Source organism: Coenobita brevimanus, chromosome 8 (assembly GCF_032717465.1).
Source record: "Coenobita brevimanus isolate Jiangsu-jjx chromosome 8, ASM3271746v2, whole genome shotgun sequence".
Lineage (NCBI taxonomy): Eukaryota > Metazoa > Arthropoda > Malacostraca > Decapoda > Coenobitidae > Coenobita > Coenobita brevimanus.
In genome coordinates, this window is record NC_136961.1 from 45,764,048 (window position 1) to 45,790,561 (window position 26,514).

General features: G+C 42.5%; 1 protein-coding gene across 1 annotated transcript in view; it reads left to right on the forward strand.

The window, feature by feature from the left end:
- Positions 1-26,514, forward strand: part of LOC145408486 (uncharacterized) — a 96,312-nt gene that overhangs the window by 42,730 nt on the left and 27,068 nt on the right. The window contains exon 6 of the mRNA XM_080279222.1: positions 26,094-26,234. Within this exon, the coding sequence (XP_080135348.1) occupies positions 26,094-26,234 (141 nt within the window). The remainder of the gene's footprint in view (positions 1-26,093; positions 26,235-26,514) is intronic.

A 26,514-nucleotide genomic window follows, 5' to 3' on the forward strand; every position in this document is an offset into this window, starting at 1 on the left:
GATTAATTTTCCATAACCTCTTCATTACAATTATTTTTTTTTTAATCTAGCTTTCAGATTGATAATACAGTGCAGCTTAGGGAAAATGCTTTTATTTAAATGGTTAATGAAGGCTACATCGAACCTCTTCATTTCGTAATGCTGAAAAAAATCCTATGATGGTAGCATGAAAGTACATAAGATGCCATCGTATTGACACACACACACACACACACACACACACACACACACACACACACACACACACACACACACACACAATGTAAACAAGCACACACGCAAAACGGTAACCTTGACACCTTCTTGATTGATCTCATGAAACATGCACGAAAACTCATCTCTCTCTCTCTCTCTCTCTCTCTCTCTCTCTCTCTCTCTCTCTCTCTCTCTCTCTCTCTCATTCTGTGTGTGTGTGTGTGTGTGTAACTTCGTATCTAAATAAATTAAACATCAGACTTACTCTTTGTGCCTTTATCTGAATCTTGACTAAATATTAAACTTTTACTGTCTGTGTATCTGTCTAAATATATCTTCCTATCCACGTGTCTGTCTCTCGGTCTTCATCTCTCTACCCATCCATCATTTCATCGATTTATCTATCTGTTTATACCAATCTGCCTTTGTGTATCTCAGTAACGTTCTGATTGTCAAGCTTACTCCATTCATTCACTGACCGTTTGTAATTCAGACTCTTGCATTCACAGTTAAATTCATATATATACATATACTTTGCATCAGAATTTAAAACTGTGCACGGCTTGGTATGCGCATGGTAGCCACACATGTATGGTGAAAAATACGTACACATTCACTCCTGTCACACACACACACACACACACACACACACACACACACACACACACACACACACACACACACACACACACACACACACACACACACACACACACACACACACACACACACACACACAGTTTCCCTATGTAGGTTAACAGTAATGGCTCTACATGGCCTACAATTACAGATTAATGATAATATACCACCACTACCACAAAGCAAACCTAGAAACAGTGGAGGGTGGGAAGGAATACTCACAAAAATAATTGGGTTACTATTGTTACTATATATATTTCTCTCTCTCTCTCTCTCTCTCTCTCTCTCTCTCTCTCTCTCTCTCGTCCTCATATATTTGAGGGCCCCGTACCTTCCCCCTTCCTGTCTATATTTTATTCATGATGTTACTCACTCACCCATCGATCACCTCCATTGAGAAGTGTGTGTGTGTGTGTGTGAGGGGAGTTTCGTGAGCTTGTGTATGTGTGGATCTGTGTCTGTGTGTGCTTGTTTGATAAAGAGTGAGAAATTAAAGTAAAGAAAAAGTAATGTTGAGAGAGCAGTATTGAAAGAAAGTGTGAAAGACTGTCGTTGAGAAAGTATGAGAGACTGTCTGTCGTTGAGAAAGTGTGAAAGAGAAACTGAAATAGCAAGAGAAGTGTGAGAAAGCGAAATAGAGAAGGTTACTGTGAGAGATGTGTAGTAGTGTTAATATTGAAGCAGGAATGAGAAGATGTGATAGAGAAATGTGTAGCAGTGAGAGAAAGTTTTAATAGTGAAAGTGTGATAATAAGAGAAAACGTGATAGAGTAGTATGTGTAGGAATATTTTGTAGCTCCCTTGTGGATTTATATTTTTATTTTGTATGCAGTATTTTGCCTTAATATTCTCATGGATGTAACTTTTTATCATATTAATATCAGAATTATTATATCCACAAATAACATACAATAAAATAATGTTAAAAGAGGATATAAAGAGGCTGTAGATAATACGTGAATATTACCATAGGTCTTGAGGGACATGTTGGAGCTGTTGATGTGAGGTGCGTATGGGTGTGGATGTGGGTGCTGTGTACTGTGGGTGAGTGTGGGTATGGGTTTTGTATTCCGCGGGTGTGGTTTGATGTATGGTGTGGGTGTGGCTATGGGGGGGTGTAGTGTGGGTGTTGCTTGATGTATGGTGTTGGTATGGTAGATGGATTGTGTGGTGTGGTGTGAGTAAGGGTGTGTATATATGGGTGATTTGTAACGTGGGTGTGGTGTGGCGTGAGTAGAGCATAGTGTGGATATAAGAGTGATATGTGGGTGGGATGTGGGAGTGGTGTAGTGTGGTGGTGTTGATCTGGGTGTAGTGTGGTTTGGTTTGGTGTAGATTCTGTTGTGGGTGTGTTTGGTATAGTGTGGTTTGGTGTGGCAGTATTGGTATGAGTGTGGTGTGGTTTGGTACTGTGTAATGTAGTATGGGTGTGGATGAAGGTGTGTTTGGTGTAGTGTGGTATAGCAGTGTGGGTGTAGATGTGCTGTAGTGTGTGTGTGTGTGTGTGTATAGGTTTGGTTTAGTATAGGATTAGTGTAGTTATGCTGTAGTGTGGAATAGTGAACTGTACTGTCTAGGTGTAGCATAGGTGTGGTTTAGTATAGTTTGTGTAGATATGGCATAGTGTTGTATAGTGTAGTGTAGTGTAGATGTGACAGTATAGTGTTAGTGGAAGATTGCTGCAGTATAGTGTAGTGTGTATCTAGGTGTATTGGTATAGTGTCAGTGTAGGAGCTGTAGTGTCATATAGTGTAGTGTAGTGCGTGTGTGTAGATGTAATAGTATAGTGTTAGTGTAGGAATGCTGTAGTGTAGTGTAGTGTAGGTGTAGGTGTGGGACTCAAGGCTACTGCACATCGATTCTACCAACTACCACTACCCCCTTCCCTCTCCCCCCTACCAGCCACTTCTGTATGTATGGTGTTGCAGTGGAATTTATACATCGTCATCTTGAATTGCACAATACTTTCACTTCTCAGGATTGAAAAATGTTGAATAGAGAGGATTTATGGTACAACATGTAATTATCATTTTTTTTCGTCATCATCGTTATCGTCATTATCATCACCGTCGTAATCATCATCATCATTGTTATCCTTATTGATTATTGTCACATTTTCGTCGTCGTCGTAATAATAATAATAATAATAATAATAAAGATAGTTGTTGTTATTATTATTATTATTACTATTATTGTTATTGTTTTGTTTTCCTCTTTTATAAATATTATGTGTAGGCTAAAGTCAGTTATTTGTTTTATTTTACTATTTTTTTTACCCCTAAAGGTGAAACACGGGCTTGGCTGTTGCTATTACATCCTGTTTTCGTGGAATCGTGCTTGTTCTGGTGCAAACTCTTATATACCAATTAACACCCACTTGCCCGAAGCGAGTCTAGTACTTATAAAAGGTGAACTCTCTCTCTCTCTCTCTCTCTCTCTCTCTCTCTCTCTCTCTCTCTCTCTCTCTCTCTCTCTCTCTCTTCTTCCCCCGAGCCCCCCTTCAAAAGTTATGAGTAACGTCCTGATTATCGTGGATGGGGGTCGTAATTATCCTGTTGAGTAATTAGCACACACGGTAATGATGGCGACTTCTGGGAATCTCATCATCATCCTCCGTCTCTTACTCTATATATTAAACTTTTTTAAATTGATATATCTGGGGTGTTATATAGTGACTTTGTATGTCGAGGTGATTAAGGATACGTCACTTCTAATTAGCATCATTATCAGCTTAATACCTTCGTCGAATCCACCGTTACCTTCATCATTAATAACGCAAAGAAACATTACAATAATCATCCTCTTCACAGCGTTACTATTTTCATGGTTTTATTCTCTTTGGCATCATCATCATAATTATAGTCATCATGTATATCTTCATTATCATCATCACCCTCCATCACCACGTTCTGGAAGTAATGTGCTATTTAATCAAGTAATTATATTTGGGGAGTTTCTGTAGACGAACATTGCTGGTACTGTGATTATGTGTATGTTGTATTATATCTCTCTCTCTATATATATATAATTTTGTATATAATATTTGTAATTATATCGTCATTTTTATCCTTATATAATTTATCAGCGATTATCATCACCATTACCGCCATTCTCTTCCTCATTATTATCACCATTATCATCAAGCATTATTATTATTGTCGTTATCTTTACTAATCTTCACATCATCATCGTCATCATCATCATCATCATCATCATCATCATCCATATCATGTCCTCATCATCCTTCACCACCCCTTCCTGTAAATACAAGCATTATTATCATTGTCACTATCTTTACTAATCATCACACCATCATCATCTTCATCATCATTATCCTTATCCTTATCATGTCCTCCCTCACCACCCTTTCCTATAAATATTACGTTTTTACTGCATACAATGAGTAATATACAAATGTTAACCAGGCAGTATCCAGAATAACACACCTAAATGCCGTCCTTCCTACAAATTGGTTAGTAATAAGCGTATAAGGTAAATTCCACACTAATTCTCTGAGCATGTTGGGAATTCGTAGAGGACTGGGTATTTCCTTAATGTGTTTCTTCGTATACAGAGTGGCACTGCTTCGTAACGCCTCGATCTTAGCGACTTACTTTGCACGTTACACATTTTTCACAGTCTTGTTTTGTTTATGGCTTCTTAATATAGCTGGCCTCGGTATAATGTAAAAGGATAGGAAAGGTTAATACGCAGAATAAATCGCCAGGGAGGAGGTTTTACGAGATCCAGATACACTTCATCCCGTCAGTCCCATGAGTGTTTCTTTGTAATCGTCCTGCCACCAGACGATTTTATTCAGCTGAGGACAGTTTCATGGCGAAGGGGTTAATGAAGACACAGTCCAAACCCTTCAAGATATAAAAGTCTCCCTTGAGTTGAAGAAAATCGTCTGAAGGTAGCAAGAATATGATGAATAAATACGTCATGGGATTGGGTTAAGACACGAATCACAGCGAGAATATTCGTTGGTGATTCGCTGCAAGGCTTGTGTGGGAGGCGTTTGTTTTACTTTGTTTTGGCTGCAGTGGCGGAGTCAGGGGGAAACCCGGTGTGTCTTGGGCCACTGGGAGAGTTTACATGTGTGTGTGTGTGTGTGTGTGTGTGTGTGTGTGTGTGTGTGTGTGTGGGTGGGTGGGTGTGTGTGTGTGGGGGTGTGTTAAATACCGTCGTACACGGAAAAGTATTGCGTTGTGTGTGTGTGTGTGTGTGTGTGTGTGTGTGTGTGTGTGTGTGAGAGAGAGAGAGAGAGAGAGAGAGAGAGAGAGAGTTTCTAGACATGTAGCATTTTTCCTGTGAATTGCAAATGAAGCCAAATCACTCAGCCTTCATAAACCAAGTCTTATCAGATAACCCCCCCCCTCTCTCTCACCTAACTTGGCCTAGATTTTCGTCATTTTGTAGCTTATTTCACTCAGTGGCAGAAAAAGGCAATACCACGACTCTGCAGCCATTCCACAGCACTTCATCGTGACTAGCACTGTAGTCTAGTGTTAATCTCTCGTTACCTCTCAGAATTCAACACGGAGAGATGGCAATGTTAGGCCAGGTTAGAGTAACGTGAGTATAGAATGCCATATTTTTCCTGGTAATAAGGGCCCATTCCTCTCCCTAACTACCTGAGCGCTCAATAGGAGTCCCAGGTATCCTCTAATTAGCCACCAGGTAACAGGTAGAACAGGTGTGTAGTGGGTCAGGGGCGTCGGTGCTTGAGGGGTGTATATATAGGTCAGGATATTTGCCACTTAGTATTGACACTAGGCACGTCTCAAGCTGCCGACCCAGTGACCCGTATGAGGCGGTGTGTATTGTGGAATGTGCGTGGAATGAGTGTCAGATCAGGCCTTAGATGGATAGATATGCCAAGTTGTGTGATTACCTTGATGTATGGATTCTCTGGGCTCCTTTGATATCCAAGTAGTCGATTCTCTGACGCGTATCATTTGGGCTGGATATGCCTTGGAATGGATCATTGGATAGATGTATAGATATGCCAGGGTCTGTGATAGCCTCTCGATGGATTAAGTGGCTGTGTAGATTCGCCGGTTTCTTTGCTGTTCATCCGTCTGATTGAGCATTTGCCAGATCATTCATTAGATATTTTAATTTGTCAGGACACATATGCACATGTCATGCATTGGAAAGCAAAAAGAAACCACCGAAGACCGGAAGCTTGCAGAAGAGTTATTATTTCCAGACTGAATAGGTGCTGCATATGTAGATTTACCGCAATGAATATGCAGATCGAGTGTCGGATGATTTGGCAGCAGGATATATTTGTCATGGTCCTTGATATCCCCACGGCAGGTTAAGTGGCTCAATAGGTAGCCACAGTAAATAATCTTGGTGCGGCTCTTACCTCTTTAGAGTTATTCCAAATAGGTTCTTTGTGTTTTGAGAGCTGGGGATTTCCCTTAATTCAATAAACGCGTGAATAAGGCCCAGCTCTGTAAAGGATTGATTGGTAATGAGTAAGTATATCTTGTCCAGTGTTCGATCTGTAGCCCCATATCTTCCTTAATATAGTACAGAAGTGTGACAGTATGGACAGTGATACTCGAGATGGCGGAATATTTAGTCACCTCTTGTCTTAATTATTCCTGGGCTATATTTCATGACCGTGTAAGAATAGTGAATTTCTAAGTGTAGGCCTATTTACCTGTATAATTTCACCTACATCTTGGGTCCATTATTCTTTGGATCTTTTTTCACGGTAACCTGAGTGATGTTAATATATTGGTTGTCGTGTCTGTATGATACTATTCACATCTTACGCATATATTGTCAAAGTTAACACAATCTAGTCCACACTGTGATATACTGTACCATTATCACTTGTACACCAGGCATGTGATATCAGTGCCTATCCATACGTATCATAGCACTATTAATGGGCCACTTGTTTACCCATAGATAAAAGGAGAAGGGTCTGAGTAATGGAGGCACAGCATAAGTGAATAAGGTTACATACACATATATTCTTGCATTCCTTCGCTTTACGAGGCCTTTCTTAAACTAAATAAAACCGTTTGATGGCAACAACAAAAAATAAAAATTAAGTACATAAAGGTATTAATTTTTTTCAATATTCTTCTGTGTGCTTTTTGAAACATTAATTGAAAGGGAAGCAGATGAAGGAGTTACTAAAGGAAGTGCCAGGTAACAAGCCACTGATTTATATTCCATATCCCTAAATATATTCAGTCATCAGTACGATAGGAGTGTGGTTGTGTAGCGACGAACCGTAAACACTGTGTATTGTGGGTCATCAGGTGTTCGTGTGTGTATGTGTGTGTGTGTGTGTGTGTGTGTGTGTGTGTGTGTGTGTGTGTGTGTGTGTGTTGATGATGGAGTTGTTTTGTTTGTGTGTGGGATGGGAGATTGTGGTGGTGTTGTGGTGTAGAGTGTTGTGTTATGTGTTTGGTTGTGGTGTTGAAGTTATGTTGGGTGTTTGGTTTGTGCGGGAAAATGTTGGTTGCGATTGTGGTTGTGGTGATGTGTGGTGGAGGGAGGAATGTTGGTTGTGGTGGTGTATGGTTGGGTGATGGTGTGATTTGGAGTGTGAGGTCTTTGATGATGGTGTTGCTGTGGCATCTAGTTTAATTGGTGGTGGTGTGGTGGAATTAGTATGTTTTGTGGTACGGGTGTGAGGTGGTGGGGATCGCGGTATGCTGTGGTGGTGGTGTTTAGGAGGGGGTTAGAGAGGCATATGTTGGGGTGATGGTGAAAATCAGTATGGTTTGTGGTAGAGGTGTGATGTGGTGATGTAACTTGAAATGCTTGATGGTACCTGTGGAAATACCTACATATACAGTACCTTTGTGTGTGTGTGTGTGTGTGTGTGTGTGTGTGGGTGGGTGGGTGGGTGCTCGTGCCTGTGCCTGCCCCTGAGTCTTGTGTGTGCCTGTCGTGGCTTGCCCCTGCTTCGATCCCCTGTAAGTGTTTAATGACAGGGTGGGGGTGACGTCACGCAGAAACAGGAGAGAGAGAGGAGGGGGGGGATTGGAGGAGTTCAGGAAGTGTGATGGGGAGACAACGGAGGGGAATAAATGCAATAGAGAGAGAAAGAAGGAAAGAGAGCCACCACCATCATCATCATCATCATCATCATCATCATCATCATCATCAACATCATCATCAACAACAACAACAATTATTTCTCCTTTTCTTCATAATAACTCGCTTTTCTATAATTTCAAAGGGATGGATGGAAATGAAAAACACAAAATTAGAAGAACTTTTAACATAGTAACCCCATAGAAAGGAATAATTGAGAGTAAAGTGAGACATATATATGTAGATATTGCATCCTGTGCGGTTTCGTCAATATCTCGACACTTACTCAGGCAGTTTCTCTCTCTCTCTCTCTCTCTCTCTCTCTCTCTCTCTCTCTCTCTCTCTCTCTCTCTCTCTCTCTCATCGGTTTTCAATTTCAGAAGACTGACAGGATAATTCGACCATTCGTTCCGGTCCTAAAGTTTTCGTCTCCTACGTAGTGTGTGGCTTGATTCAGTATTGACGGTTCGTGTCACTGTACCCTGAAAGTCCTGCCAAATACTCATCTAAAATTCGCTTTCGTGATGTTCTTGGCTTAAAAAACAAGAGAGAGAGAGAGAGAGAGAGAGAGAGAGAGAATGATAAGTAATAATAAAAGATTTATGAGCAAATGACTGATAAGGGTAGGAATTTAAGCGTATAGGCAAAAATGAGCGAGCGAGAGAGAGAGAGAGAGAGAGAGAATGATGAGTAAAAAGAAAAGATTCATGAACAAAAGACTGATAGGGTTTGAATTTAAGCGCATAGGCAAAAACACGACACACACACACACACACACACACACACACACACACACACACACACACACACACACACACACACACACACACACACACACACACACACACACACACAGAATGATGAGTAAAAATAAAAGATTTATGAACAGAAGACTGATAAGGGTTGGAATTTAAGAGCATAGACAAAAACACGAGAGAGAGAGAGAGAGAGAGAGACCTTGAAGGATTGAACTCTTTTCCTATGGAGAGGTCGATCCAGTGTCAAATATAATCGTTAGGACAAATTCTCTCTCACTCTCACTCCTCCTTCTCCCATACAGATTTCCTTCCGTATTTCAGAACGTATTATAATTCCGTATTTCAGAACGTATTATAGACACCACCTCACACACTCCTATGGCCTTTAGTCACTGGATTTCATGTCACCACCTATTTCACGGATCCCTTTTTACCAGCTCTTATCACATCCTATTATTCTGTTTCACCTGTTACCTCTAATTACATGTTACTGATTACCACCTGTTATCTCCTATTACCTTTACCTGTCACCTGTTACCGCCAGTTACCCCTTACATATTACCACTTTGTTCACGGATCTTAGTATTGTTTTTGGTTTAGCACTTATATGTAACAAACCTATCTTTAATCAGGTGACTGTGTGTGTGTGTGTGTGTGTGTGTGTGTGTGTGTGTGTGTGTGTGTGTGTGTGTGTGTGTGTGTGTGTGACTGAAAAAGGACAATGAACTCTGAACAAGAAGTGGATTGGTACGTGGAGGCGTAAGAGGAAGTGAGTTCACACCCTCCCACTCCTACACAAGCACCTTTCATCAGTCGCTCCCTTACGCCTCTGACACTCATACTCCCTTCCTCCACTCGCTTTCACTCCCACTCACACCTTCCCCATTCCTTCATCCTTCTCCCCAGTACCCCACCTTCCCTCTCCTCCAGTCCTGCATCTCTTTCCCCTCCCCATCACCTCTCCTGTTTATCCTGTTTCTCTCTTTCTCTCCTCTTTTTTTTCTCCTACTCTCCCACTCTCACATCTCTTTCCCTTCTTCTCTTCCACCCTCTCCCACCCTTGAATCCTTTTCCCCTCTCGCCCTCCCCCTTCTGACACTTCCGACCCCTTCCTTCATTTTCTCCTCATCCCTTTTCCCAACCCACTCCCACTTTCTCTCGTATCCTTCCCCTACTCCCCCAGTCACTTGCATCTCTCTCCCCTCTCCTGCTCCCTCCCCCGAATCCTCCTCCCCGCTCACACTCCCCCATCCCTTCCCTCTCTCCCCTTCACTCCTTTCCCCCACTCCGCCTGCGCACCTCCCCTCTCAACGCAGTGTTTACATCTGACCCATATTTCACGACCTGGCAACGCTGCTTCGGTCTCTCGCGGTCTCGTGTAATCTTGCACTTCCTCGCGGTCTGTCACTTTTATGCGATTTCCTTTTGGTGTTTTTGCACTGCCATTCCTGCTTCGCTTCATTCACAGATTTTTCTTCCTTCTCTCCTTCCTTCCTTCCCTCCCTCCTTCTTTCGTTGATTCATTGATTCATTCATTCACGCATTCGTTCATTCATTCACACTACCCATTCATTGATTCATTCATTCACGCATTCGTTCATTCATTCACACTACCCATTCGTATATTGTTATCCCTCCTTTTCTACCTTTTTATTCTGGTTTAATATTTCCTAATTTTTTTCTCAGGATACTCCAAAAGCTCTTCCACAGTAAAAAACAAATAAATGAATAAATAAATAAAATGAAAAATAAATTAATAACTCAGGATTTACAGTTTGAGCGATAATCGTAGTTTACTCGTGTTATTTCCAGATTTTTTCGTTCATCGCTTAGAAACCCACCACAGCCATTGCCAACGAGAACACACCCATAAACCCTCTCATGGTCAGATCAAGTCATTACTGTATTCATCACCAGACGATTTTATACAGTTGAGTGAGAGTCGTAGGAGCCTGAGTATTAATATTGTTCTCATTAATTCTTGTATGGTCGCGTTAACTCTAGTGATTCATTAGGCTAACACCAAACTCTGCTATTCAGCTGAGAGAGAGAGAGAGAGAGAGAGAGAGAGAGAGAGAGAGAGAGAGAGAGAGAGAGAGAGAGAGAGAGAGAGACATACATGCCTGATCGAGTCAGTTGTCAGAAACTCTACGGACAATACCATCCAACTTTCACTACGCAGTTTAACTCCTATCATGGGACAGAATAGTGAGGTATTAGCCTCTTCACTACGATGACGCCTTGATTAAATTCTCAGCTTTGCAAGATGATTCATCCAGGTAATGGGCGACTGACTGCACTTAGCAAAGAGGAAAGTGGCCCCTGGCGTATCTTGTGATAAGTATCTCTTCTAATTTCAACAGAATCGAACAGTTGTAGTAGAAGTAGTATGAAACAAAGTCATTGTTAAAACATTTAATTACAGTATGTAAAATAAATAGAAAAGGAAAAGTTGTTACGAATTATAACATGTCACCATTGAATGTAACCCCACTTTGTACAATGACGCCTTCTCAGTCCCTTTCTCGCTTGTGTCAGTTTATTGTATATGCCTAATGGGAAACATTTGCCGGTGACCATGGCGTTATGTCAAAGAATACGGTTCATTGATCGTCAAAAAACTCTACGGACAATATTACCCATGTTTCACCTCTCAGCTGCAACTTCGAGCAGAATGATAAAAATTCGCGCCCCTCTTCCCACACACTGCATTCTTCCCCGCCCCCTAACTCCCTCTCTTTCCATCCTCTTTCCCCACACTCTGTACCCCTTCCCCGTCCCCCTGCCTCCCCCTGTCTGTCTCCCCCTTTCACTCCGTCTCCGCTCCCTGTACTAATCAAGGTCTTTCGTGACATATTTATAAGTAACCATAGACACCGCCGCCCCCTCCCCCTCCCCACCATAGACACCCCTCCTCCTCCCCTCCCCTATTTCCTACTCCCTTACACCTCTTGCGTGTGGTAGTGCGTGCTGGATACATTTTCACACACATATATGAAGACACGGATACGCACACGCTCAGTACACGCAGTCGGACACACGCCCCCTCTCTCTCTCTCTCTCTCTCTCCTCCTCCTCCTCCTCCTCCTCCTCCTCCTCCTCCTCCTCCTCTTCTGCAACAAAGACATGACCCTAAGTAAATCCCTTTTTAAATAGCTTTGTTGTGGTACTGTGTGAGGGAACAAGAGTAAACAGAGAAGGAAGGGGAGAGGCAGAAGAAAAAGGAGGAGGAGGAAGAGGAGGAGAAAGAAGAGTAAGAGGGGGAGGAGGAGGAGGAGGAGATAAGAGAGGGCAAAAAAGGAAGATGAAATAGAGGAAATAGGGTAGTGGAATAAGAAAATAATTGTGATGGTAGTAGTAATTGTAGTAGTAGGAGGTGAGTGCACGAGAAGAAGAGGAAGAAGGAAGAAGAGGGGCGGAAGAGGAATCAAGGAAGGAAGTGAACGAAAAGGAATAAAATTGAAGATGATGGGGTGTGAGAAATAAGAAGAAGAGGCGAAGGAAGAAAAGGAAGAAAGATGGTAAAAGAAGAGGGAGGAAGAACAGAAAATAAAATAATAAGAAAGGAAGTATTATTGTGACATGTAAAAACACACGGGTAGTTGTGTTTGGTTTCAGTGTTTGCCTGCTTTGTGCGTCCAATCATTTTTAGCAGGCTCAATAAAGTTAGTCGATATGGAGAGAGAGAGAGAGAGAGAGGTTAACTTTTTTTTTTTACGAAGGAGATGAAATGAAGGAGGGACATGATTCACAGTCTTCATCATGTATATAATTAGAGGGAGGATGTAACAAGCCTACCCATCACCTGTGTCGTGGTCGGGGTGGGGTGGAGGCTGCCCGGGGATAATTAACACTGTACTGCCAACTCTTCCTCTTACTCTTTCACCGTCTCCTCTCCTTTCTCCAGTTCCTTGTGTGTGTATTAGGCCTCAGCTACATTTGTTCCTCTTCGATTTTTTCCTTGATTTTGTCTTAATTTTTTTCGCTCTTTCAGCCACTTTTCAGTCTGGTGTCATTATTTTTCTTCATTTTCCTTTAAACTTGGGATGAGTTTTTCTTGGATCAGTGAGCATATACGCCCTTTTTCTTTTTTCTTTTTTCTTTTATGCCATTTAAAGGGAGTTGGGGTTGAAAGGTCTATCTATCTATCTATTACCAGACGCCTCAATCCCGTTTGGGGTGGCCACAAACAAGTCGCCCTGTCCCCCGCCATTTCACTGCCCTGCTCCCAACTCACACCCCCCTCTCTCATATACCTCTCCACCCCATCCCTCCATCTCATCCTCGGCCTCCCTCTCCCTCTTCCCCCCTCCACCTCACTCACATACACTCTCTTCGTCAGTCTTTCACCCTCCATCCTCTCCACATGGCCAAACCACCTCAGTGTGTTCCTCATAACGCTCCCTATCACATCCACATCAACACCACAACGTTCCTTTATATCCTCATTCGTCAGCCTATCTCTCCATGTGACTCCACAGGCTCCTCTTAAATAACTCTTTTCCACTGCTCTCACTCTTGACTTGTGTCCTTCCAACAACGTCCAAGCTTCACTTCCGTACGTTAGAGTTGGTATCACAATACTGTCATGTAGTAACTTTTTCACTTCCATGCTCACTTCCCTGTTTCTTATCACTGCTTTCAAAGAACCAGCAACCTTTCTTCCCTGCTGTACCCTTTCAAGCACTTCATCCTCCAAACCTCGATCCTTACTCATCACACTACCCAAGTACTTAAACGTACTCACATTTTCCAATTCCTCACCATCCAACCTCGCTGTACATTCACTAACTTCACCTCTCTCAAAGACCATCACTTTACTCTTCCCTACATTCACCTTCAGATTCCGTTTCTTACACACTCTCCCAAACTCATCCACCAAGCCTTGGAGCTCCCCTTCGTCTTCACTCAACAACACAGTATCATCTGCAAACAACAGTACAGAGAGTTTCCAAACACTATCCTCTCTCACCAGGGCCACTCCAACATCCACTACCCTACCTTGTACCTCTTTTATTACCCCATCCATGTACAGATTGAACAACCATGGAGACATGACACATCCCTGTTTCAACCCAACTTTCAAAGAGAAAAATTCACTTAGTTCACCATCCACACGCACTGCAGCCTTCGCACCATCGTACATACTCTTCACAGCATTCAACAACTTCCCATCTACTCCATATATTCTTAAAACTTTCCACAATCCTTGTCTATCCACCCTGTCATATGCTTTCTCCAAATCCATGAAAGCCGCATACAACTTCTTTCCCTTCTCTAGAAACTTTTTCACTAAAGATCTAAGAATGAATATCTGATCTACACAACCTCTTCCCTTCCTAAAGCCTCCCTGTTCTTCTCCAACTAATTTCTCTGTTCTTTCTCTAACTCTGTCAATAAGTATCCTACCATACACTTTTCCTATTATACTAAGAAAGGTCAAAGCCATATTAACAAATGTTACGATTCTCTGTTGTTTTATGTTTGTTAATCATCATGACATTGTACACAGAGGTATGTCACTGCTGTAGCTATGTGGAGACCATCCCGCATACCCGTGTGGGGATGTTGGATTCATAATTTCTCCCCCTCCCACATACTCCCCCTCGAGTTCCTTATCCCTCTCCCTCCCCTCTTTTGTTTTTTTTCTATCTACCTCCCTCCTTCGACCCATTTCCTCTCCCCTTTCCCACATCCTCTTAATTCACAGTGAGGGTGATTACCAAAGCCCCCCCTCACGGTTCTCCCGCCCCCCACATGCTTTCGAATTTCATATATACTTTCTTTTCGTTTTCCTCGCGTGTTCCACTTTCCTCCCCGTTCCACCTGCCCCCTACTCCCAACCCATGCCTTCTCCCTTCTCCCCACATTCCCATAATTCAGAGTGAGTGACCAGCATAGTTTCCCCTCTAGGGTCTCCCCCAGATCTCCATTTTCTATAATCAGAGGGCGCCCACCATCACCACGTTAAAATGTCCCGTCCTGGCCGTCACTCAGCCCTCTTCTCTACTTTTTTTTTTTTTTTTCTCGGGGACGGGGTTGCTCGTGACCCTGACCTCCGGTTTATTATTATTAGCAACATTAGTTATTATTATCAGCCCTCCTTTACTCCTGCTTTATCATTATTAGTGTCATTTAACCCCTTCATTATATTTTTCCCCTGCCTTGGGAGATGGTAGGTATATATAGTTATGCGTCTCTCTCTCTCTCTCTCTCTCTCTCTCTCTTCCTTTTTAGATTTCTCGTGATTCTGACCCCCATTTAATATTACTAGTTTCTTTTTTTCCCCTTCAGCCCTCCTTTTCTCTCATTTTATCATCCTTTGTGGCCTTCACAGGGTATACTTAACCCTGTCTTGACCCAACACCCACCCCCAGATCATCCATTGCAATCCTGTCTGATACAAGAAATTAATATAGTTCTTTCACCTTAACTTGGCCCAGATTTTCGTCCTTTTGCAGCTTGTTTCGCGTAGCTCTGACGAAAATAATGTTATGGCTCTATATCCTTTTTCACAGCACTTCTTCGTGACTAGCACCATATTCTAGTGTTAATCTCATGTTACATCTCAGCAAACAAGATGGAGAGATGGAGATTTTAGGCCAAGTTAAAGTAAAAAGAATATAGTAACTGTGGTCAGGTAGAGTTATCGTCAGAAGTCATGGCGCCTATCCTTGCTTCTCCATATCTTTATAAAATGAATGTGGTAAATCCGTAGCAACCAGTACTGAGGATTTGTTTGGCAGAGAGAGAGAGAGAGAGTGTCCGTGGCATGGCTAGAGTCAGTATATTCTAAGGGTCATCCTGGGCCCACCGGATTATCTAGCTAATCCTGTGACCTAATCCTCATGAAAGTAAGTTAGGTGTGCGGGTGGAGGGATTATCGCCGCATATGCCACACCTGACAATATCGTCTTACCTGGCCTGTTACGCTGAGAGAGATTACAGGTGTGCAAGGAGCTTAAGTTTGACGCATGAGAGACAGGGGGGGAGAGCAGGGGTAGGGAGAAATGGTAGAGATGTTCTTACTTTTGTCTTTTGTGTCTGCATGTATTTATATATCATGAAACAAGAATTATTACTGTTATCTTTCTGTCTATCTGTCTGTCCGTCTATCAGTCTATCTATCTGTCTGTCTATCTATCTGTCTGTCTATCTATCTTTTGGTGAGCCCACTACCGACAGGAATATTAACGTGCCGTACTATGTGCTCAAGTTACCTGGCAGGGAGCCTCCTTGTACCACGGGAATATGCGATCCCTTATGGAATATTGAGGTAATATTCTTCGTGTTCTGTCCGTCCTGCAATAAAAATTAATTCACAATTGCCTCCATATTTTCTCGGTCCGTTTCTCACACGCACCTCGTTCCTGCGCCCTTGCCACAGCCCCGGCCATTAGTTCCTTTACATATATCCTGTACCATTTAAACATCACACGTGCTTCTTTACAACATCAGGAGCGTAGGGACACGGGGATAGGCTACGTAATCCAAGCATTCAACCCGATTTATTTTGGAGTTTATTCTTGCTACCGTCAGTAGACTTTAAAGAACTCAGGAAGGATCGAAGGCTATAACTAACATCAGATAATTCCCAAAGTCTCCCCTGAACTAAAGAAAACGGTCTGGGGATACAAGAATAAATATAAAATGCGTCATCTGAGTGAAGGGTTAAGGCGAGTGACCAGTTACCCCTCCCTGAGCAGCAAACCCCAAGTGACCCCCTTATCAGTACCCTAATCAGTGGTTCATAGCCGATGATTGGGATGGAGGTGGCAATGACGACGACGACGTTAATGATGATGATGGATATTGATACTGATGATGATGATGATGCTGGTGGATGTTGGTAGTGATGGTGATGGATATAGATAGTGGTGATGGTTGGTGATCGTGATGATGATGATGATAGTTATTGATATTGATGATGGTGGATATAGATAATGATGATGATGGATATAGGTAGTGATGATGATGAAGGGTATTGATAATGAGGATGATGAATATATAGGTAGTGATGATGATGATAGCGATGAAAATGACGATGATGATTGCAGTGATATTTAAGAGTGATAATGGTGATGGTGATATTGATAGTGATAATAATGATTACTGTACGGCAAGTCACATCCCCTCCTCTCCTAGACACTGGTACATTCGCCGGCAGTGTCCCCTCTAATAGAAAGTCCAAAACTTCTCCAGAAAATTGTCCTTTGATCCATGGCCACACAAAGACGCCTTCCTCTGGCCAGGTCACAGCCAGATTGCTTCCCTTAAGTTTACCCTATTTTGTCAGAGTCATCCATCATCCCTCGTGTTTTCTGAACCCTGTGATTGTTTTTTTTTTGGTTGGTATTTCATGGGGTTGTTTTTAAATAGGTTTTGTTTGCCTAAGTTTGATTTTTTAGTTTTATATCTATGACCCATCCCCCCACCCCCGCGTGCGTGCGTGCACGCTCGCGTATATATCTCCAGCTGTCTGTATTATTGTATTTGTCTATATCTAACAATGTACATCTGTCTGTCTATTTATCCGTATCTATCTATCTATCTATCTATCTTATATATACATTATATATGTATAATTATATATATATACCTGTATATGATTATATGTATATATATATTCCTACTCGATTCCTTCCCTCTCCATGGCAACCATCACTTGAAATGAGAATTACAGGTGATCCCGCTCTCTCTGACAGTCTACCCTGATTGGCTGACCTACGAGAGAGAGAGAGAGAGAGAGAGACCCTGACATTAAGAACCCCAGTGCATACATCAAGTAATCTCGTTTAATAACCATAAAATCAGAATTATGTATATCACGGCGAGACAAGGTAAAGTTATGGTGAAAAATGTGGTAATGTGAGGGGAGAGAAAGAGGGGAGAGGAGAGGAAAGGGACGAGGAGAGAGAAGGAGGAGGAAAGGGAAGAGGAAATGAGAGGGAGGGGCGCAGAGGAGAGAAAAATATAGGTGGAGGGAGATAAAGGGAATAGAGAAGAGGAGAGAGGGAGATTTGAAATGAGGGGAAAAGTAATCAGAGGAGGGACAGAGAGAGAAGGCAGTGAGAGGAAAGAGGAGAGGGAGAGTAATGGAAGAGCAGAGAGAGCGAAGCTAGAGGCGGAGAGTGGGGAAGACAGGAGCGGAGAGAGAAGTAGAAAGGGGGGAGGGAGGAGATAGAAAGGGAGGAGGGAAGAAAAAAAAGTGAACTGAGGGAGGAGGGAGGGATGGAGAGAGGAGGGGAGGGAGGAGGATATAAGATGATGGAGGAGACAAAGGGGGGAGAGGGGAGACAAGGTGTGTCAAGGAGAGAAAAAAATTATGATGATATGAGAGAAGGGGAGGCAGAGGGAAGAGGTGGAGTGGGAAGGAGGGGTAAGACAGGAAAGGGAGGAAGAGGAGAGTGACAGTGAGGAGAGGGAGGAATGGACGGAAAGAGAGACAGGGGAGAGAAGTTGAGGGGTGAGAGAGAGGGGAGGATGGGAAGGGTGACAGAAAGGAGGGAAGCAGAGACAAAGAGGAGAGGAGGGGAAACAGAGAATAGGAAGAAAAACAGAGGGAAGAGACGAGATATGAATAGAGGAAGGTGGACAGTGGATCACCGATAATGCCGACTACAGTTCCCAGACGTGGAAAGAAGGTGCAGCAGTCACAATCATAATGTTATTTCCAAATGTCAGGCGATTACCGATACTGGTGACGCCGTTTGATAACACTGATGGCTTGTCACACCTTGGCTCGTATTTCTCGTCGGTGAAGGAAGCTCCCTAACATCTTTTCCTGAGCGATTTATTTTTGGATATGGGTAGTTAATATCCTTTTGTATATACGTTATGTAGATTATGGTGATACTGGAAGGATTTATGTAACACAGAAGGGGACAGTAAGGTTCAGTAAGCAAAATAAATCGCTTAGCAGACGGTGTTAGGGAGCGTTCTCAACCAAGAATACTGGCTCTTGTTTTAACCCCTTCAGCCTTAAGACGTATTTTGTAATTTATTCTACACCAAACTTAAAATCACCTTCTTAGGGAACTAAAATTTAAGGGGTTAGTATAGCCTCCATTAACCCTAGTATTTCAAAAGATTATTCCTAAGTTGCACAGAATTGTCTAGAGGTAACAAGAATAAGCCTAACTCTTGCATCATCGTAGTGAAGGTGTAAATTCCGAATTGCTGAAGGTTGTAAGAAAATGTGATAATATCCGTGGTTTTTCTGACGATGTTGTGAGAAGGTTTGATAATGTCCATGGTTTTTCGGACATTGTTCTTAAGACCAGACTACCTAGAAAGGACCGTGTGTGTGTGTGTGTGTGTGTGTGTGTGTGTGTGTGTGTGTGTGTGAGAGAGAGAGAGAGAGAGAGAGAGAGAGAGAGACCAACACACGTATCGTCTTCATCACCCGTCACTTTTTTCCGGCATTCTGTATTGGTCCGTACTGTCCTATTGCCACACCAGAATTCGAGGGAGAGTGATTGCCAGATTTAACCCTGTCTTATGCTGGTCAGGTACAAAATGGGTGACTAAAGAGAGTAGTACATAGGAACGCCGAATGCCACCACATGAAAGGACATACAATGAGTTATTTACCTCTCTCATGGTTAGGACAACTCTAGTATTCCATGTCACCTACTGCCAGACGATTTCATTTAGCTGAGAGTCATAAGAGGTTGAGTCTTAATCATTCTGCTCTTACCATCTCACATTTGAGACATTTTATCATTCTTCTCCACCTAACACCAGGCTATTTTATTTAGCTGTGAGAAAGTCTGATCTTGTGTGTTACATGTCCGCCACGGCTATGTTGAAGACCCAGACTCGGAGCAGACGAAAATCGAAAGGCGAAAGCAATAACCACTGAGCCACCGCCAGCAGGGGACCATAAGTGTCCACATCATTATTTCTTTACGCTCTGTTCCTGGCTTGAAATCTTAAAAGCAGTGGTGGTTGTTAGACTGAGGACGTACTTATAAAACTTCTCAGACAAATTTAACGATTGACCCCCCTCACTTCCATGGCATATATTTTTTTTGTTTTAATTTTTTTTCAAACTACTACCAATTGATGGCGTTAATGAAGGTTACCGTAGGCGTTAATGAAGGTTATATCTAACTCACCCAGCTCTAAAGGTCTCTCGAAAGCTTAATAAAATCACCTAAAGGTATCGGATACAAAAATGCGTCAGGGATTGAAGGGGTTAACGAGTTCCCACAGTAGTTAAGATTAGCGAAGGCCTGAGTAATGAGTGGATGGTTGTGCGCTCCATGTTTGCTAGGCACTCTCTTGATATTTCTCTTGTGTTCGTGTGTCTGTCTCTCCCAACCCATGTAAGTGTGCGCGTTTGTATGTGTGTGTGTGTGTGTGTGTGAGAGAGAGAGAGAGAGAGAGAGAGAGAGAGAGAAAGAGAGAGAATTAGAAGAAGAAGCAATGCAAATCAACTTTATGAATACGTGTTGGGTCAGGGGAGGGGAGGGGTCAGGTTGTGTTGTTGACCTAGGATGGTGTGTCGTGCGAGGCCGCCGTGTCCTGCCTCTCACAACAAGGGTCAGGGTGCTTGTGGAGGGGATTTGCGGCATGCTATTTATACACATTTATTTGGGTAACTTGGTGTGTGTGTGTGTGTGTGTGTGTGTGTGTGTGTGTGTGTAAATGTTAATCTGTCTGTCTGTTTGGCGCGCAAAAGCAGAATATCCTTTAACTTCCCTTTGTATTCTGTTTATATCTTTTTATATCGACAGATCTTCTCAGTACCGTACGAGAAGACATTGATGTGTAAGGTGCTAGATAAATCGCCACAGAAGAGGTGTTACGAAATGTTCACAGTCACTGAGAATACGACGTGAGGGAAACAGACAGCGAGAGGGGTCTTACACACACACACACACACACACACACACACACACACACACACACACACACACACACACACACACACACACACACACACACACACACACACACACACACACACACACACACACACACACACACACACACACACACACACACACACACACACACACACACACACACACACACACACACACACACACACACACACACACACACACACACACACTTCTCTTCTCTCAAACTTCTGCCTAGTAACTCAAAGACCAAATCAAAAGTGCCGTGTAGAGAGGGCGACACGCAAGCTGCAATATCCGTGAAGTGTGTGTTGCCCCAGAGAATAATGACCACCAGAAAGGACATACACGGTACTTTGGCCTTCTACGCAGGCACGGCCACGAGTAAGAGTGTGTGTGTGTGTGTGTGTGTGTGTGTGTGTGTGTGTGTGTGTGTGTGTGCTTTTACGTAGGCACAGTCACGGGTAAGAGTCTGTATGTGTGTGTGTGTGTGTGTGTGTGTGTGTGTGTGTTTTATCTGCGTCTGCTTCACGCTAAGGGTATGCTCTGTTTACCCTAACTTGGCTTAGGTTTTCGTCCCTTTGCGACTTATTGCACCTAGCACTATGGCAGAATTAGAACTACGGCTGTACATTTCCATTGTACTTCTTCATGATTAGCAGCATATTCTAGGGCTAACCTATTATTACACCTGAGCGTTCAAATTGGAGAGAGATCAATTCTAAGCCAAGTTAGAGTTAAAGTAGTATATGTTTCTCTCAACGTTAGGGTGTTAGGAAGTAAAGTGAGGGGGAGTGGGGAATAGTATCTTTCTTGCTTCTATAACTCAATGTCAGTTGAATAAAATCGTCTGACGGTTAATGGGGTAGAATACGAGCTATCCCGACCATTAGAGGGTTGATGGTGACGGTATGAACCTTCTCAAGTCCCTCTACTCACTCAGCTGAATAAAATCGTCTGGCGTTAGCTGGAATAGACGGGTAGAATTGTCCCAGCCATGAGAGGGTAAAGGAGACTCGTGCCCATGACTATCCAGATTTTACTCCCCGCGTGGCATGGTAGCAGGTACAAATCTGTGAACCACCATCCTTTTCTCAAAATCAATAGCACATTACTGTTCAAGAATGTGTGAGTCAGTTAAGCACAAAACACGCGCTGGCAAAGGTTCACTATTTGAGAGCCACCTTCAAGCCCCTGTGCCAGTAAAGAAGGTTATTGTTTCCTTGTTCATGTTCGCGGTGAAAACTTTTAGCTGCAGACCAGGGCTGAGATATACGGACTTTGATCTGCTCAATCTAGTGACAAGAAAGCACTTAGAGAGCATACCTCCTCTAGCGCCAGGAGAATTTATGATTTATCCCTGCATTCTGATCTGGATCCACCTCAAAATCTAATCAACTCTTCATTGGCCCATTGCCCACCTATCCACCAAGTTTAACTGAGATCCGATAACAATTTTTCGAGACATCTTGTTCACAAAAAGACACAGGTGAATACATAACTTCCGTCTAACTTCTTGCGGAGGTAATTAAGAGTTCTTTTTCCCTGAAGGACAGGTAACATAGGAAGAATAAATGGTCTCTTTTCCAATGACTCTCATACTATTACTTTTTGAAGGAAGAACAAGAGACAGGAACAGTTTGCATTCACCTCTCCAATCATGTAAATACAAAGGATGATTTTGGGCTCTTGTACAGTCTCTCTCCTAACTGATACATATGAGACGTAGGAAGATTTGCAGCCTCCGTTCCTAGCCCTTCCTGCAAAAATGAATCCTAAGTCACGATTGGTTGTTGATCGTAAGTTTGTAAATGTACGACTTGGATCTTTTAAACCTTTCACTCTGATGGCGTATTTTAAAAGTTTGTTCTTGCCACCTCCAGCCGGTTTTATTTAGCTTCGGAGAGACTTCGAACTGGGGTTAGATTCCTCCTTCATGAACCCCTTAACTCACACAGATCTTTCCAGTCCATATAAAATCGTCTAGTAATAGCAAGAATAAAACAGAGAACATCATGGGATTTAAAGGGTTAAGACCTTACTGGTGTTTGAGGGAGGCAAGACTTGCTTTATCTCGTCACCACAAAACTGCTACACGTATTTATGTAGGGCTGAGGAACCCCTTTTAGTACGACGATTTTTCTTTTTCCCTAATCATGTTAAGTATGGTGACGGCTTTTTGATATTCTCTCTACCCCCAAACTATAGTATTCAGTTCACTTAAAACTTGTAGTATGTGAAGTTATCAAGGCTTTAGCTAACCCAAAATATCTCCAGAGCTAGAGTAATAAATATAAGTACCGGTAGGTGGTGGCGACCATCATCCACTCACTTGATGTAGTGCTGCCTACTTCTTCCTTAGCCTTTATCATTTTTTTTTTTTTCTGTACCTGCCCTCCTCTCTTCCTATTGCTTCCATCTTTCCTGTCACTTCTTATTGCCTTTCTTTCCCTTACAGGTGGCTTTACATTGAGTGACAAGCCAAATGGTTTTCTGTAAGCCAAGAAACCATTTACAACGCTGGGTGGTAACCATATAACCAAACCATACGTGCTCCCTACGTGTCAACAAGTGGGTTGGTGGAGGGTTAGTGCCCCTCCCCGTAAAACAAATAACTCAAAGTCAAATGGCCACCCCTTACCGGATTATGGCGTCTGGCAATAGATAGATAGATAGACCGGAAAATAAAAATGAAGTGACGGCAACGGTATTATGAAGAGTTACCCAGCTGATCCCCTCCTGTGCTTGAGCGTGTTGGGACTTAATTCACCCCCGGGGGAGCTATGTGTCCTCTACCTCACTACAGCCCCACACAATTACTACACTTCATTCCTAGTTAGTGTTTTAGGCAGATTGAATCCCTAGTAGTGTGTGTGTGTGTGTGTGTGTGTGTGTGTTTAATATACGATGACCCTCCCCCTCTCTTTTTCCTTCCAACCTACAGACGAGATTCTCCAGTTTAACCCCTTCAGTCCAATTGCTTCATTTTGTCCACGTTACCTTCAACGATTTTATTCAGCTTAGGTAAGGCATGGAACATAAGTCTTGGTATAGCTTTCAGTAGCTCCTGTAAGAGAGGTATAAGCTAGGCATACGGTCGCCTGGAAGTAGCGAGAATAAAACTAGAAAAAGGCCATCGTCTTGAAAGAGTACAAGTGCTAATGGAGAGAGAGAGAGAGAGAGAGAGAGAGAGAGAGAGAGAGAGAGACTGGTATTAACAAGATTTACAGAGAACCCCTTGTGGCCCCAGCTCACTCACGTCCCCACAAAATTGCTGTACTTTATTCATGACCTTTGTTCCAGGCATGAATAACTCTGCGAAAATAGACATTACTGGGAAGTGTTCACCGAATATCGAGAGGTGGAAGAGTGGGTGATTAGTGTAAAATATGCCCCAGTTCATAATCAAGAGCCAAGGGGAGTAACCTGACCTCGTTTTTTTTTTTTTATTCACCTCGCTATTAAGCTTAGGTAACGCAGCCCGTTCCAGAGATTTTGTAGTCCACCAACAAAGGACTGATTCCATCTTCGACATCTCTCGCTTATCACTTGGCAATTTGGCAGCGATACCGTACCTACCATGTGTGGCGCTACGCTGGTGTAATCGTATAACTGAGGAGAAAGGGAATAATAAACTAGCACGAAGCCGTAACATTGCTGTAGTAGGTAGCATGAGGAAGTAAATACATGATGTCAATAGAAAGAAAAGTGACAACACTGGAAAGAGAAGCATTGGAAGATCCCAGTCACCAAGAAATCAAACTGTGAGGACCGTCTTAGTGAGGAAGAATGGAAAGCTGATAGACTGTTGGAGCGTAGTCTAGTAATTAAGAGAAGGGTGATGTTTGTTTTACGGAGGGTGATTGGCAAAACTAAACTACCAAACGGAAGATGTACTAATATGTTTAATGAAAAGCAGTTCCAATATTTTGATAATTATAGCACCAATAGATGTGCTTCAATGCATTAGTTATACGCTTTTACCGAAATGCAAGAAAGGCCTTTATTAATTTCTTCACCGATGATTCCAAAACTCAATACAGTAGTCTGACTATAAGGAAATGTAAGATTGGAGTCGTTAAATTAACCAGTTACTGGCAGGTTAGGTCCGAAATTTTTACTTGCCCCATTTTGAAAGCGTCCATATTGGTCCGTGAACCGTGGACCATAACGCGTTTACGGATTGCACTGTCAGCCGTTTCAAGAGATTATCAGAAGTTATCAGCTCTAAGTGTTAGTAGCAAATGAACGGTTCATAGCGCTAGTTAATGATACAGTACGTTAATACCAACTTTGTCTTATCGAACCGAGGGCGCTGACCAGCGAGCGACACCTTCAACCCTCTAAAGGCGATGTAGGAGCGGGGACTACAAAGTAATGTTTACCCTTTCATTACCTTCCTTCCTTCCTTTTTTTTTTTTTTTTTTTTTTTTTTTTTTTGAGAAGTTGCCTTCAGATTTGTTAATTATCAATCTCATTTGGCTTTAGCATTATCACCATAGTAGTGATAAAGAGTTATTATCAATTCTCTCCGATTTTAAAGAGGGATTAAAAAAAAAAAGAAAAAAAAAGAAAAGAAAGAAAGATGAGGAAATGAAACAAAGGTTCAGTTGTATGTTTATTACTAGCTCCAATTTAAAAAGGTAGAAAAAAATGGCACGTTGACGTAAAGTTGTTAATCTAAATGGTGGTTTCTCCCTGTAGTGTAAAGGTAAGAGGGCCCGTTCAGAATACCGTGTTTACCAGCTATTAATTCCTGTGTTTACTTTTTAAGTAATTCCAGGGTCTTCCGGTTCACCGACCTGGATTCACTTTAAAAAAAAAAGTACTTTTCTAGAAGGTAACAAAGATTAAAGGGAAAGAAAATGGTAATATGCGGTAGACCCCTTGTTTGTGTGTGGAATAATGCCTCTTCAGTACGAAAAGTTTCTCCTAAACTGAATGAAATAGTCTTGTCAGCAGAAACAGATAAATCAAATCAGTGGAGTGAAGTACTTGACCTGCAGCTTCTGAAAACGGGTAAATCGGATATCTGCCTGGCGCAACTGAACTTCAGGAAATTGAGTCACGTAGGCACCTAAACATACCCAGTCACATCTACACCTAATATACCTAATGTGTATGAATAGGATATGTCACAGGTGTAATTCAGGTTTTATGAGTAAAATGTTGAGGAAGAAGCGCTACGAATTTCCCTGTGCCACTTTAAAAACTGGTTTATATCTGATTTCCTCTTTGTCACACGCTGTCATAATCTTACCCACTTCTACCCCCCCTGCCCAGACGCATCCGTATAGTCGTGTTTGTTGATGTGGGACGGAGGAAAATTGATTTATATGCTATTATGACCCTCGTACAATTGGTAGGCATAAATCTAAGCCATCTTTATCTTTATCTATATCTGTATCTCCATCTATATCCATGTCTCCCTCTGGTCAGAACCCATATACAACACCTGTAACATCGTGTGGGTTTGGCTGCTATAATGACCCATCTCTCTGTATCTTCTGTGTCTTTATCTATATCTATATCTCACCCTGCTCTCTCCCCTACACAGAACCCATACACCCTTGAGGAGTTCGACACCCGTAACATCGTGTGCGTGGGCGTGTCCGTGCTGGTGGAGGACCGACAGGATATGCCGCCCATCTTCTACCACGCCCCTCCTGTCACACGCATCACCAGTAGGACGCTCAAGGTAACACATATATACAACCTTGTCCGTGTCTTTTGACGTGGGAGGCTCTGTAGCACTTCTTTAGCGATTCCTCCCTTGTTTTCACTATTATTATTATTATTATTATTATTATTATTAGTGTGTGTGTGTGTGTGTGTGTGTGTGTGTGTGTGTGTGTGTGTGTGTGTGTGAATTGGTACATGCGTGAGTTGAGGTGGGTACTAAGGATTGCGTGCATGAATCGTAGGCAAGGTCAGGACGACAGAAGCCTACAGTTCACACACACACACACACACACACA